The sequence below is a fragment of the Buceros rhinoceros genome, unplaced genomic scaffold, assembly GCF_000710305.1.
Source record: "Buceros rhinoceros silvestris isolate BGI_N320 unplaced genomic scaffold, ASM71030v1 scaffold5567, whole genome shotgun sequence".
NCBI lineage: Eukaryota > Metazoa > Chordata > Aves > Bucerotiformes > Bucerotidae > Buceros > Buceros rhinoceros.
The window spans coordinates 24576-40377 of NW_010422641.1; the positions used below are offsets into that span (position 1 = coordinate 24576).

The 15802-nt window shown below is 35.4% G+C and overlaps 1 protein-coding gene across 1 annotated transcript in view; it reads left to right on the forward strand.

The window, feature by feature from the left end:
- LOC104496912 (3-hydroxymethyl-3-methylglutaryl-CoA lyase, cytoplasmic-like) overlaps positions 1-15802 on the forward strand; it is a gene marked incomplete at its 3' end in the record, with an annotated part of 26709 nt that overhangs the window by 1532 nt on the left and 9375 nt on the right. Inside the window, exons 3-5 of the mRNA XM_010140102.1 lie at positions 659-766; positions 5624-5719; positions 7285-7433. Coding sequence (XP_010138404.1) covers positions 659-766; positions 5624-5719; positions 7285-7433 — 353 coding nt within the window. The remainder of the gene's footprint in view (positions 1-658; positions 767-5623; positions 5720-7284; positions 7434-15802) is intronic.

Genomic DNA, 15802 nt, shown 5'->3' on the forward strand with positions numbered 1-15802 from the left:
ACAGGCATGGTAAAAAAAAAAAAAGAAATTACTCTTTTGGTAATATTATTTGCCTGAAGGTGGGTAAGGGAAGCATGGAAGCATGGAAGAACGTTGGAAGTGTGGAAGAAGATTGAAACAGACTATGTAAAATAGGGTGTATGTATCAAAACAGCCATCTGTTTCCACAAACAGGAGGATAAGCCTACCTACGTATAGTGCTATTGACATCGAAGATGTTAGCAGTATTAACAGAATGAAATTACTCTGCTTCACTGTGGAGCTGTTTTGCCCCCATTTTATTCTGGTTCGCCTATTCTGTGTTACGATTTCCTTTGCTGCTGCTTGGCGAGGTTGGTGCTTGGTTACTAACAATTAATGAGGCCAGTTCTATAACCAGTTACACAGAAGTTCTTCCTCATTCTTTTGTGTTGGATTAAAAATGGAGTAGGATTGTGTGTACTGCCTGGTGCTTTCCTTGTGCAGTAACTTGCCACTGTGAAGAAACAGTATGGTTATGATATAATGTATGAGTATAGTTAACTATTTTTTTTAAAGTACTGATTATGTATTGAGAATATATTGGATTATATTCTCAATACCGAATATATGAGAATATATTAGAATAAGTTTCTTACCACATGAAATACTTTACTATAGTATGTCTCTATGTCTGTAGGTGATAGTCCCAACTGATATCAAAATTGAGTTAATCAACCAGCTTTCCAAAACAGGCCTGCCTGCAATAGAAGTGACCAGTTTTGTTTCATCCAAGTGGGTGCCTCAGGTATGTAAAATCTTCATCTTTCAGAACTATTTCAATTTAAATGCCATTCCATGCAATGGAATTTTTCAGTAGTATAGCCTGTATAATTATGCAAGAAAATGGAACAGAAATAATGTTGTTTATGTGTAAAACGGGATGCTGTTGTCAGACATCATTCAGTTTTCAAGTTTCATGGTTTTGTTCAGGTCAGCTGAAGTTTGGCTAATTATTAAATAGTATTCAAAACGGAAAAAAAGCCAGTAAGCTGACCAGAAAGCTGTTTAGATCCCTAACTCAGCAGCAGCAACAGCAGTTTGCTCCAGAAGGGAAGGGAAACTGGGAGCCAAGCATGATACAAGGGGAGCAGAGATTGTGGCCTTGTTGACCAAAGGGCAGTCCAACAGTCCAAGAGAGTAAAGCAAGTCTGGTGGGGGTAACCAGGGCAGCCAAGAGTACATGTACTCAGATGAGTTTGCAGTGATGCAACAGGTCCCAGGTTAAGTTGAGAAGTCAAATCTAGGACAGTCACAATCCAGTCAGTAAGGTACATGGCCAAGCATAGACTTGGCTGCTGCTGTGCAGCTGCACTGTTTCTCAGGCAGGGAGGAAGTATGAGAGGGTCTCAGATTAATAGTTGCTGTGAAGTTGAGTGAAATAGGAGGATAGGCTATGTTAAGACTTCTTAACAGATCTGTTTGTGGGCCCTTCTACTCCTCTGCTTTCCAGCTTTTATTGACAGGCTGATTGAAGCCTCACAAGCTGCTGTTGTCTTATGATGAGCTGGCCTCGTGTGGCAGCTAAACTCTTAGGAGGGGAGCACTCCAGGCCATGATCAACAGAAATGCTAGGAGTACAATTTGCCACGGTTACTCCATTGGGTGTGAGAAATCTTAAATATTGACATTGCTCTCCAAACATAAATAATTTAGCAGGTGATTCCCAATTTGCCCCTTGCAGCATAAGGGTAGGAGTGTGTATGTCTGTGCAAGGGACAGCAGTAAATGGGGAGTGAAAGAATTGCTCACAGGACAGTGAGTGGGGATAAGAGTTGTGGGAGTGATGGATCAACAGCCTGAGTAAATGGCAACTGGAATATAGGATGCTGAGTGTAGACATAATAATAAAGATTTGAGAATATGAAGCAGCTGGGATGCAGAGTACTGGGTTTGTGTATCCAGACAAACAGCAGTGGGGCTGATCTGAGCGTAACAGTCATAACGGAGGGGACAACACCAATTCAGAGACTTAGAATCAGGGCCGGAAAACCTAGATGGACAGGGCTTGTACATACTGAGTAAACTTCTCAGGAGTGCTCCCTAGCATCAAACTATGGTAGTAGATTCCCCAGGCCTGGGGGATGTGTGGACTGTCATGGAAACTCGACTTCCCAGAAGACAAACACCATTTTTGAATGTCTGCTGCACTTCCTACATTTCTGTATACCTATCCACCGTGTAGTCCTGCTTTTCCAAACACTAACACAAGCACACACACACACACATACAAACACAGACACTCTTATATTGAAGGATTCTAGTTAAGGAGAGATGTTGCAGATTTGATCCTGACTTTGAGTTTGCTCACCAAGAGGCAGTGACTTTTTGCAGTTAATAGTATAGAGAAAGTTCTTTACAACCAGTGTTAACATTGTACTGTGGAACAGAGGCAAAGAAAATACCTGCACATTTTATTTTGCGCTTTATGTAAACATACAGTTGTAACTTAAGAATTGGGATGGTGGCACATCATTAATCCTACATCTTTTCTACTCTTCTAAGAACTAATAGTCATCGGTGTACAAAAGAAAGGTAGCATACCTTATTTTCTTTTTCCCTAAATGAAATTCAATTTTCCACATTTGGAAGTGAGTTTGGAAGATCTAAATGTGGGACTTTAGTATATGTAGTAGTAGTTAGGTGCGTTACTTATTGTGCAGATCCAGCACTCTAGCAGCAGCCATTCTGAGTTCTGATGAATTATCATCATTTGCTCATTATTTTTCCCAAATTAATTTTTACATTTGGTACAATTTAGCGGAAATCCTAGACTTTCTGAAGTCAGCAGCAAAACTACATTGGCATTAGGAGTGCTAGATTTTCATTTGAGATTTAACTCTGCAAATTCAGGCTTAGTCCTGATGTATACTATGTAGCTTCTGTTTGTGAAAACTTAATTATTCCCCACAAGTAAGGAAATAAGTCAATACTTGTCTACATAATTTAAACTGATTTTCAAGAAATTACACATTTGTTTGCATAGAAGCATTTGAATACTTACGTTAGTAAGGACCATACAAAGTAAAACATTAAATTAATTAATTTCAGAAAATACTTCAATTTTTGACATTGTTTGTTGCAGGTCTTCTGTCAAAACATATATAAAGTATTTACTTTATGGTAAATAGATTACTCCTGGGCCTGGACTGTATTCTCGACTTTCCTCTGAGAAAAACATAGTACAATCATACCTTTTCTTATGCATGAGTTAGCAGAGCAAACTGTGCAGTGCTCTGAGGGGCTCCTTTGATTTATTTCAGTCTTCTTGGGATCACCAGGGAAGAGTCCAAAAGAAGGATAACAGGAAAGGAGAAGACAACAGAGATAATGCAGAATTTCTTTGGTGGAAGAGGCAATGTTATTGTGTCCATTAGAAGCAACTGGGCTGTTTTTCCAAGTGCCATCAAACTTTGCCAGTTAAGCAACAGACAGTAATGTAGGGTTTTAAACATTAGAAGGAAAAGTCTAAAGAAAAGGTGGATTTCTCACTTTCTTGTTATTTCCCTTTCCTGTAAGCCATTGGGGTACCCAATTTAGCAGACGCTTGTCAGTTTTTATAAAATGAATAATCTCATCAGAAATTCATGTGTGAAAACTTTATTTTAATGGCTTAATTTTTATTTAAAATGGTTTTTATTTAAAAGATAAGATTGTGCTGCTTTGAAAGGGAATGCAGTTTTGACTTTGCTTATTTCTTTTTTCTTTTTGTAGGTCATGGGAATAGAATTCACATTATGTTTAGATCACTCATTCACATGTTTCTTTTTTTAGTATTTTAAAGCTTTTTTATGGTTTCCCATCCACTATTTTTTTTGGCAGAGTTTTTTTCTTACTGAAAAAAGCTGAAAGAAAAAGTTCCACAGTAGTGAGGTGCCATATAAAACAGGATCCCACACCTATAACCTATACAGCCAAAAATTATAAATAGATACCATTAGAAAGTTTATTTTTAAAGACATTTGGAAAAGAAATATTTTATTACAATTTAAAATCTTTTAACATGCAATATATGTTAAAGTGGGATTTTACTTACAGGAAAAATAGTAATGGGACAAATGTAGTACATATAATATTAGTTGGATCTGGCAGCTTTATAGTGGTTGAAAAAGTGTCATTTTGGTTTTCTAGTATATTTGAAATCAGGTTTTAATTTTTAAGCATGGAATTACTACTAGCATTTGCCATTTAATTAATCATTTGGTTTCAAACATTATTTCTTGTCCTGAGAAAAGTAGCTACTATTTATATTAATTAAGTAATGAAAATTTGTTCTTAGAAAACTAAGGCATTACCAAGTGTTTTTCTGGGAGGTTATCAGATATGTTAGGTGGTCACAATACAAAAAGTTGCTTTGTGCCATCACTTGTTTCCTGATGAGAAATGAGTTGTGTCTGGCTATAATACTCTTTACATTCCGTATATCCACTTTCTAATAGAAACGTGTCGGGCTTACGTTTGAGGAGGCATACAGGCATTTTTCTGATATTTGTAATCCATTCCTTTTTGTAGCAGGAAACCAGTGACAGAAAGATTCCAGGTTGCCAGTAGTATTGTCACTTACTAATCTGATACAATTTAATATCACATATTTAGAATTGTGGTGGTGCAAAGCTATCAATAAACTATCTCTTGAAAATATGGAATAATGAAAGATTTGTAGTTCATAGATCTTTTTATATCCTCAAAGGACTTTTCATCGGTGTGGAAAGATTCAGAAATCCAATTTAATTGCTTGGAGGTTTTCTTTTAAAATACAATATTCATTTTTTAAAACTCAAAATCTGTAACACATGAAATATGAGGGATATGTTTTATTAACTGTTGTTTTCAGACATGCACACCATTAAAAATAAACTCAATTTTCCACCATTTCTTTAAAGAAAATGTGCTTGTCTAAAGAATCTACAGTTTATTACATGAGTAAGTCTTTGATTAATCTTCTTGATTAGTACATGGATTATATTTAATCTCAAATTAGAAAACTATAAAAATAGCTTAAAAAGGCAGACTTTCTCTTACGAGGGGAGATTGAGGAAAACAAATGCTTGAATAAAGTAATGGTTTTTGACCTTTGCTATAATAAAGAAGTATTTTCTTCCTTTGAAAGAAAATTCTGAGTGTATTAAAATGTTACACTATGCAGAGAACTGGATTTTGCTTTATTTTTAAGGATAGACTTGTGATTACGCTTTCAGTGTTGGGATGGTTTAAAGATGTCAGTTATTCTTAATTACAGCTATTGAGTCCACTGAGGTAAGTGTAAAGGTGCAATAATAGCTGATGATTAGCATGATCACAAATCTTATCAATTCATGGTGTAAATGATGTTTTTACAGATACACACAGAAAGAAACACCGTAGAAGCCTTAGCCCCAGTTCTGTATTCTTATAGAACTGGAAAGCTTACGACTTGAATACTCAAAAATTAAGAAATCCAACAAAAAGAGTGCTCATACAACATCAATTTAACCCCTTTTGTTGTTGAACTTTTTGAATGAACTGTATACATAATGAATGCAAAACCAGTCTAAGCCTATTTCTGCTTAGCTATATAAAATCAGAAAATAACTGCTGATCAATACAAATTATTTATATATTTTAGATGGCAGATCACAAAGAAGTAATGAGGGGCATTGAGCGACATCCTGGAGTCCAATATCCTGTTCTCACACCTAACCTTCAAGGTTTTCATTCTGCTGTAAGTGCCGTCATAGATGTCCACAATTACCGCTTTCACGTTTCAGACACTTAGATCAGTACCGTAAACTAGATATTGAATGTCATGTAACCTGTCCTGTTAGAACTAAGCTTTAGGTTTTTTTAATTAACAACGCAGCTTTCGTTGAGAAAAATGGACAAATTCACAGGGTGATGTTAAGCTCTGTGTATTCATATTTTAATGGAAGTATTGATCAAACAGTCTTTGGAAGTTCCTGTAAATGATGCTTGTCTCTTTAGAGACAGTTCCTTAAACTTTGAATTGTTGGTCCTAGAAAAGTTTCTGAAGGGTGGAGCAGTTCAGTCTTAAAACATAGACTTGGATAGTTGTATCTTTACACTTTTTTATTTTCTGAAAATTTTTCATGCTTTTATGCTTTTGTCCTGATATAGGACAAGCCGTATGCGGAAAGCGTACTGCTAGATGGCCATTTGTGGTGTAGTCTATCATTCAGTTTCTATACCGCATGTGAAATCTCTTAAAACAGAATCCTGTACATAGGCAAGTTAACTATCAATAGTCAGATTCACAGTGCCACAACTGTCTGCAATGGCAGCTTGTATGAGCTAAATTAAATCTGCTGTGTTTCTAATACCATTACTTAATGATATAATGAAAGGAAAACAATGCAAAAATAGTTGTAGATGATGGCTGATTTCTTTCTTGCAGCTTTTTTGTTCCTTCCTCTATTTGAAAGGGTATTTGTTCCTGTAGGGGTTGCTGAAGCTTAGACATTATTCTGCAGAAGCAGAGAGTAAAGGGAAAAGCTCCATTCTTTTTCATAAAACAAGAGTATTATTCTCACCGGAGAGTGAAAATTAATTAATTAGCTCTCCTCCTAGGCTTGAATGTTTTCTTCTGCTATCATTTGGCTTTCAGCATTGTAGTTTGCCTCATGTTAATTCATTTACTGAGTACAGAGGTACTGAGTACAAGCTCAGGCTAATTGTGCCTTCAGTGAAGTCACCACATTTACACGTTTTCTAGACTGGTATTTGCTCTGAGACTTTTTCTCAGCAGACTCTCACATTTTCTGTATTATCCATATCAAGTATGACACAAAGGTCAGCGGCGCCCTCGATCCTAGAGCTGGCTCTAATAAGGGTATCCCTGTTGGTTACTGTTGCCACGTTAGGCACATGGAGGCCAAGAGCTTTCCTAAGCATGAGAATGACTTGATGGTATTCCTAAAGAACAGGCATTGTACAGAGGATGGATATTTCACAGTGGTTACATGGCCTTTTCCTTTTCTGAAACATGAATATAAGTATCAATCGTTGTTTTCATAACTGTTTCATATGATTTCCTACATCTTAATACCTTTATCATTTATCACTTTAAAAATATGTTTACCTAATTGCTAAGAAGAGGGAGCGAATGAACTCAAAATTTGATTCAATCTGTTTGTCTCCCATAGATTTAAAAAAGTGGAATGAAGCATGTTTTAGATATGGATAATATAATGTATTTTAACATTCTGGAAATGTTGCACAGAATTAAATGCTTAATCTAATCTTTTAATATGATTCTGTTTTATTTTTCAGATTGCGGCAGGAGCTACAGAAGTCTCTGTATTTGGTGCAGCATCCGAATCTTTTAGCAAAATGAATATTAATTGTTCAATTGAAGAAAGCATGATAAAATTTGAAGAAGTTGCTAAATCTGCAAGGAATATGAATATTCCAGTGCGTGGGTAAATATAAAGATTCTTAAGTAATACAGAGTTATTGGAGTTGCTTTTACAGGGTTTTGGTTTTTTTTTTTGTACCAGTAGGAAAGTATACTACCAAATTTTTGCATTTTAAATGAATTGAAATAATAGTCTTTATCGTGATTCTTTTTTAAAGATTAAATATATTTAGTAATTTTGTGTTTTGTAATTACTAATGTTGACGGCTTTTCTTTGGAAATTGGAAGAAAAAAAGCTGTGTGTATAAACATACCCGTTTTATTATACAAATTTATTTTTGTCATCACAGGTGGCAGAATAAAATTTATTTTGTGCTGCTGAGAACTCTTAACACTGTACCTTAAAAAATAACCTGCACACTTTTACTTTCTTATAGTATTGATAATATATCACTTCATGTACTGTAGAGTCAAGTATAAAGCTTATAGAACAGATTTACACCTAAGAAAATAAATATTCTTGATATAAGTTATTATGAAAACTCTAGGCATGGAAGTGTTTGGAGTCTCTACTGCATGAAACTCTGGAATTGTCCAATATTTGTCTTTCTCCAGAGCACCTTCTTTAAAACTTTAAATAATTCCGAATGGTACTTGCCCTTGAACAATCTTTCATTTTCATTTCCATTTTCTTTTGCATTACACAGAGCTACTTATCTAAGATTATTTGTGAAGCTCCTTGTGAATGCAAAAAAGCTTATGTAAGTTCAACAAGGAGAAAATCAGCAGTGAGATTCCCTGAGGACTACTAGTCATGCAAACTGCATCATGCTCAGAAAATACTTGGACTTGAAAATAGATAGAGGTAGAAACCTCAGAGACTGAAAACTTGTCTGGAAATAAATACTGGCATCTTTCTTCCCTCCAGAAATGGCAGTGAAGTAATGCTACTGCTCACTTTTTGCACAGTAGTGTGGTAGTTTGAACATTTCCCTCGAGAAAGAGAGATCTGACTTCTAGATATACCTCAGGCTCAGAGGATTGCAGAGTAACAGAATGTTTCAAGTTGAGAGGGACCTCTGGAGGTCATCTTGTCCAGCCCAAGGTTTTTAGCACACACATCCAACAAAGATAACTTATAAATGCTTTGGTCCTTCTTCCCTAGCCTGGTTATATGTTTCAGATGGAAAGTCACTGAATAGAGAAGTAAGGACTTTAACCGTATTAAGAAACAGTAACTTGTACCAGATTTCAAATACTCTTTCTAGCTGCTAATCTGTCAGGTGGAGTCAGGGTTTGCCTTCCTGAGCAACTTCTCTTATAAGAGATCTGTTGTTTAAAAGGTCTCTGCCACCACTTGTCACATTTTTCTGAAACTAAATTCTGAGCTGAGAACATAACTAGCATTTTGAGTTCTCCAGGAGGATTAAGCTCAGGGATGCCTGAATTTTAGGTCCCAGGCAGGTGTGGATAAGGGAATAATTAGTCAATTCTGAAAAGACAGCTTATATATAGCACCAAACCTTAGGCACTGGTGAACATTTTTACACTAAACACTGTTTTCTGGTTTTCTCAGATGTCTAGGCATGTCAGGCAATATTTTCTGTTTCATGTTCCTGTATTTCACTAAGAAAATTCAACCAAATGGCACAGTAGAGGCAACCAGCCATCAAGGGAGTCCTCAAAGCATTGTTTTTGGATATCTGTGCATATCGACAGATGGATTTTGCAACTAGTCCAGAAGATGCAGACTGCAGGTGATGAAGAAACCCCCGTGGTGTACTCTAGATTGATGTTGGAGCTTGAAATGTGAACTTACCTTCTGTACACTAGTTTTTGCATGTTTTGGTTTTTTTTCTTCCACCAATTGTATGTCTAAGCCATTTGTAATCTGCCAGTAGCAGTTATTCTGCAGTGGTACACTGATGTGATGGAAACGACTGTCACCACGATAGGATTCTACAACGTTCCCATACGTTTATTGTCTACTAGCTGAAGAACTGTGTGGCAGGGTTTTTTTCTGCACACAAGAGAAAAAAAATGAGAAAGCAGCAGGATGGGAAGGCACGTACAGAGAGGAAGAAGTAGGAGACAGAAAATGGTCAAAGAGATGCAAAGCACACACACACAAAGAACAGAACATTATAATAATTAAAAAGGAAAATGGAGCAAGGAGATTCAAAGAGAGGAGTATGAAGAACCTGCTTCAGATAATGAAGCAGAACAGGCATGAACAGAAATGAGGCAATTGAACTCAGCGAAAATGCAGTCTTTTTATGTTTTAAAACTCCTTGCTTTGTGCATCCGGTACAAAGAGCTGTAATTTTCACTTCACTATGCAACCTAGGCAAACTTCACACAGTATATGCAGGACAATTTTATCGAGTCTGTTGTTGCCAAGTGCAGCACATTACCCAGTGCTTCAACAGTGGACTGCTTAATATCAGAAATGCACAGAGTGAACAGATTTGAAGTTGTGAATGAAAATGATGTAAGTTCTCTCTGACTGTAGCTTTCTTCCTTAGGCTTACAGCTCTAAGAAAAGTGAATCATTCACAAGTAGGAAGCCATTGACAGAAATATTAGAGGTTTATAAATGACTGAAGAATCCAATTAGAGAGGATAAGTATATTGAAGAGAAACTACATTTATTTTTATGCTAGAGCTATCTTCATCATAGGATATTAGCATGGAACTAACTTATACGGTGAAAATTAGAGAGACGTCAGGAGATAAGACTAACGTTACACTTCCACAAATGAAAAATTTTAGGACTGTCTAGTATTTGTCCAGGGGAATCTAATGTAACTCAGTTATGAAGTAGCTGATCTACTAAAAATCCACTGAGAATCTTACTTGCAGAATATGGAGCCGTATTTCATGACAAAAAAACCTGACAGGTAATAAGGAGTACCTAAAATCTAACTGAATATCTAAAATATCCACTGATCATGGATTTCAGTATATGAAAATACTGAAAAGAATGTTTTGAGCATGTTAATAAGTTAGAAGACAAAAGAGAACTGGTTAAAACAATCTGTTTGGACTTTGAGTTCACTTTTAACAAATCCCTCCCAGGGAGATTTGAGGAGCCAAAATGGTAATTAATGAGAAATAAAATGTTGCTATGGATCAAAGCCTAGACAAAGAAGTTTTCAATACAATAATTACCAGGTATTGTGATACACTGAGTCTTGCCCCTTGTCCATGTGTATACTCATTCAGATGCACTCCCCATGGGTTGCAGAGTTACAGGAATCTGTAGGAAGCATTGAGATGGAATGATTGCTCAAAAATAATGATAAAAAAAGGATTATTTGGTGTCAATATACCTCAGCACTTTGTTTTAAGCCCCAGTGTACTGTCTTTTGCCCAGTTGAATTGTGAACACCGGAAGAATAATAGCAGGTGTGTGAACTCAGAAATGCAGACTTCAGAAGGCCTTTATTTTTTTTTTTAATGGCAAGTCTTTTAACAGTTGAACAAAGCTCTTGAAGGTGGACTTAAAACATTTAATTAGTTAAAAAGTGAAAAAAATAACCATGAAGAAGAAACATCAGTTTTGAACACAAAATCCAGGAAGTAAATAAATCCGTTTACAACTTTTCAGCTGCTTGTGAGGGAGAAGGTTGTGGAAGCAGTCTATCATTTTCAACTTAATTCTAGAAGACTAAACCATAATTTTTCTGTGGTACTAACATCCAACAAAATCCTACACTACTGCAGGGAGTTCATTAGGACTTTAGTGGAAGTAGCTCATTAGTTCCCCAATATTGCAGTACATTTAGAAGACTTGGAGAGTTTTACGTTGTATTTAATTATATAAAACACAGGGCTTCTCTACTTTGATGAGAAAAGGTGTGGAAAAGATAATGAGAAATTAGTGCAATCAAGGTGACTTTTTCCTGGAGGTAAACAATCAAAAAAGAACTTGCTATCAAAGCCTGCAATTTATGATCTTGATTTATGATCATATGGTTATGATTTATCTGCTGCTACAGATGCTGCTTTTAGTAACACGTAAAATAAATGGCATTTTTGTATCCCAATTCCATGCAAAATTCTCTAAATGCTGAGACAGTCAAGGCTTTGTGGCAAATTGTTCTTTATGCCATGTTCTTTATGCTTTATATCCTGATCTCTAAGTATGACACAGACAAGTCAAGCAGGGACAGAAGCCAACTGTTTCAGAAACTGAAATTTGGGAGTTTCTGTTTAATGACTTAAACCCAGTATTTTGGAAACAAAAGGATGGGATGTTACATAATTCATCAGTTGACATTCAGTATTTAGAATTGGTGCTCATGGTTTGACTGGTTCTTACTTAATTTCAAGGAAGATTAGTTTCAGGTTTTATTTTGTTTTGTGGCTTCTGTTTACTGAAAATAATCATATATTGTTTACAACTATTGTTGTAACACAAGGCAAATCTGAGCATGACCACACAACGAGTCTGAGCTTGTCATCCTAGTTCCTAGAGGGAAATTGGCAGCCTTCAGGCTTATTTATTGTATGTGCTTTTTGCAATACCTGCCTTAGGATAAGATGAACCTCCCTCTGGGTGATCCATCCTTTGGCTGCAAAGAAGTTGGAGTTCTATACTATGTTTGTCATCCTATAGATGGCCTAAGGCATAGGCTCTAGATGATTGATTTTGATATTGGAAGTTAGAACAGATGAATCCCATCCTACCTGGGCATAGGCTAAGGATTAGCACCCTCTAATTTATGTAAATTACAATAGATGTAAGAAATACATGAATAGGCTTTGTGCTGCAAGGTAACAGAAAATGAAGCTGTGGGCTATATGGACGAAGATATGTACTCCCTACAGTGAGCATCAATGTTTTGTTTTTAATCACACTTTTAGAGTTTAGCTACTTACAAAGAACCATGGCCAAAACCTGCAGCCTTTGCTCAAGCAAGCTCCCAGGGCTACACGTTTTGGCTTCTAGTAAAAATTTTGTAGGCTAAAATTTTTGCTTGAATTACTTAGGTAGTAAAAATATTAATATACATAAATCATATTTATATTAATTTCAATACAGAGATTGTTTCCTTTCTAAAGCACTGTTATTATTTAAAGTGTTATTTATTTGCAGGAAATGGATAATTTAGTGCCTTGCCGTAACTCCTTATTTGTGCAGTTGAAAAATACTTCCAAAAATAATTTTAAGGGGTTCACATTTTATTTCCTATTTTTATTGGCAATTCAGAATTTATGTAGTGAGCATAAATCATTGGCAATCCTTGAATCTTATGAAAAATGCACTCAAACCGTTGAAACTAAGCTTTAGGCTTTTGCATGTCTTACTGTTGCTGCAGCTGCACTAACATTGACTCGATCATCATCCAGAAAATTTATGTTGTCAGCTGTCACATTTAAAATCTGTAGCACAGTCCACAGTTTTCTAAATGTTTACTAAATTAGTTCAGATGTTTATGAAGAACTGAAATCTTGTGTATGGTCTTAGAAGTTAGACTATTTATTAGCGTCATAAAGGGGGGTTGGGTTTTTTCTGTGGTTTTTATTTTTTTTGTATGTGCATAAGAACTTTACAATAACATCTGGGACACAATCTGTGAAGACACCGAGCCAGATCAGTTATAAACTGTGTGGTCAGCTAATTACTACTATGCATGTTTTGCGCATGAAATGTCACAAAATACTGCTGGTTTTAGAATTGCATCTTTTAATGCATAACTCAGGTACTATTAAAAATATCCCATCTTTGTCAGTGATTAAAAATGAAGGCTAACAGCCAGGATTGATGAAAAACAGTGGCAGATGGTAACTGCAAGTAGTCAGTTGGATTGTGGTTTAATTGAGATGTATTTTTAATGTACATATGAGGAAAATGTTAAGTAAATTCTGATTAAGCTAGATTCTTCCAAGTTAGCATATTGCAAAATTTAAAGACACAGAAATAAATTGCAGTTAGTACAGTAGGACAGTAAGGGAGTAAGGACTTGCATTTCCCCTTTTCTGCAAATGGTGCTTCACTACCTGCTTTGTGTCCTGTGACAGTGAAATAAAGTCAGGCTATGTCCCTCTGAAACATTGAATTCTCTATTGTACTGTCTTGGTCCTAAGAAAAAATAACTGGGAGTGTAAGAGCTGAAAGGCTGTAATTTTTTTTCTCTACTAAAAAAACTTCTCTATGACCAGCAATTAAAAGTTGCATTTATGTTCTAATCCTGAAAAATTTTCACGTGAATAGCCCTTTTGAAGCTATTTAGACTATTTGCATGTTCAAATGTGAATGTGTATGCAAATGTTTCGAGGTTCAGGGTTAGAAAAACAGATGCAAATGTTTGCTGTAAAATAACTCTAGAAGCATTTCCTTACAAAGCTGCTGCTTCATAAATTAAAACATATGTAATCACACAGTAATTCTAAACTAGGCCATGTAATTTCTTTGTTTATAGTCCTATGTCTTCTAAGAATGAGCAGTATGGTGAAGTTCACGATACGTAAAAGCATATTGAAATGTATCAGTATTTGGCTTACATCTGTGTTTGCATAGAATTCAAATACTGGTTGATGTACTTGAAATATAGAAGTAATTTTTGCTATGACAAATAGATACTATAAACAAATGATTGTATGCAATGTTATTATTATTACCTTTTATATTATGTTGTAATAAAGGTTATAGGTTACTACATACATAATTCCTTGTTGATTACAGGAAATAATTATTGATTTATTTTGATGCTAATATACAAGGTAAGACAAAAAATAGTGGAAACTAAAAAAGAAGGAATTGATTTTAGTTGTCCTTACCTTGTGCTAGTGATATTTGGATTTATTTTGAAAAAGAACCCACAACATGCGGAAGAACACATCCACTTTATCTTAATACACTTTATGACAAGTAATTCCAGAAATTAATAAGAAAATCTGTTTTGTTTATAAAGAAACATCCTGATGTTTATCAAGACAAACTGATCTTCATAATTCAGTTCAATAATGCTCTTCTTTTCTTTTATTACAGTTCGTCTTAAAAGCCTTAGTTCAAGATAATTTGCATGACCTTCCAATGCTGTATTTTATATACACAATTAGAAGTTCCATCAGATAAACTCCAATGATTCAGTTTTGCAAAATCAATGCAGTTTAAAGCTGCACATGTTTTATGAATAGAGACAGCAACTTTGAACTTGTGTTTTCTGGTATTCTAGAATACTTAGGGCTGGAGTGCACATGGTCTTTTACATTGCTTTAAATCCCCATTTTTAGACTACACTGTTTAGTTTAGCATAGTTACAATTACATTGATAATAGAGTGTTTTATACCATTATCACTTCTTTAGATAGTAAAACCAATTTAACACCTTCATGTCAGTGTCAGTGAACCAATATTTGGGATTATGGGAACAACGAAATGTAGATGAATATTTAATAGACTTGGAAGAAACTAATTTTATTTTGCAAATGGTAAACAAACCTACAGGGTTACACAGTATTAATCCAGCTGGTCACAGTACCCCGGAGAAGTTTGAGAAGCTGGAGGTTGCTGGGATGTGGTCACTTGGTGCATTTCTCTGCACTGGGTGCAGGTTAAGAGAAGGAGCCATTGTACTAACATCAGACTGGTTCACTGACTGTGTGAGAGGAGAGAATTTCCTTAGGAATAATTTCATAACAAATTTTACCCATTTTTTTGTGCCTGCAAATAGAAAATGTTCTTAGTAGGCCAGAAGACTTCTTAAGTCTTCCTAAAGGGTAGTGTAAAATCAGGCACGAAAAGTTAGTATGGAGTTATAAGGTAAATGATACAACGTGTTTGCTAATATGTTACTGATAGCTCCATATATAATTTAATAGAGTTATTAAAAGTTAAGTGGTTAAGTAACCCTTCTTTATAGTAACAGTTTTGTTCTGGTTTTAGAGAAGAACTTATTTTCTAGAACAAAATTCACATCTCAACGATGTTTTCTGGGCATTTAAAAAATAATAACAAATATTATTACAATGGGATTCACTTTGAATAGCATACAGTTACTCGCAACTGGACACTAAATACATGAGGAGGTTTGTTTTTTCTTTAAATCAAATATGGAAAAAAAATCTTGGCCTTATTTACACATTTTGGGCTTGGATTGGAGATTCTGTTTCTGGAAGAATCTCTTTTCCCTCTTCACTTCTTTGTATTTCCCCCCCTCCTTACAGTAACGATTGCCTGTTTTTAACAAATGGCTTCCTTTCCAAAGAGACAGAATATATCAACCTTAATATTATGAATTCACCAAATGATAGGCATATACATTTTAGCACGAACATCCAATAAAAATAAATACATCTGCAGTGAACATGGTAAATTATATGTGAACTTACACTGTAATAATAAACAGGAAACAGCAGCATCTGAATCTGCAACTGGCTTCTCAGGAGGCTCTGTGCTTCCAGCTGTGGTAGCAGCTGTGGGTC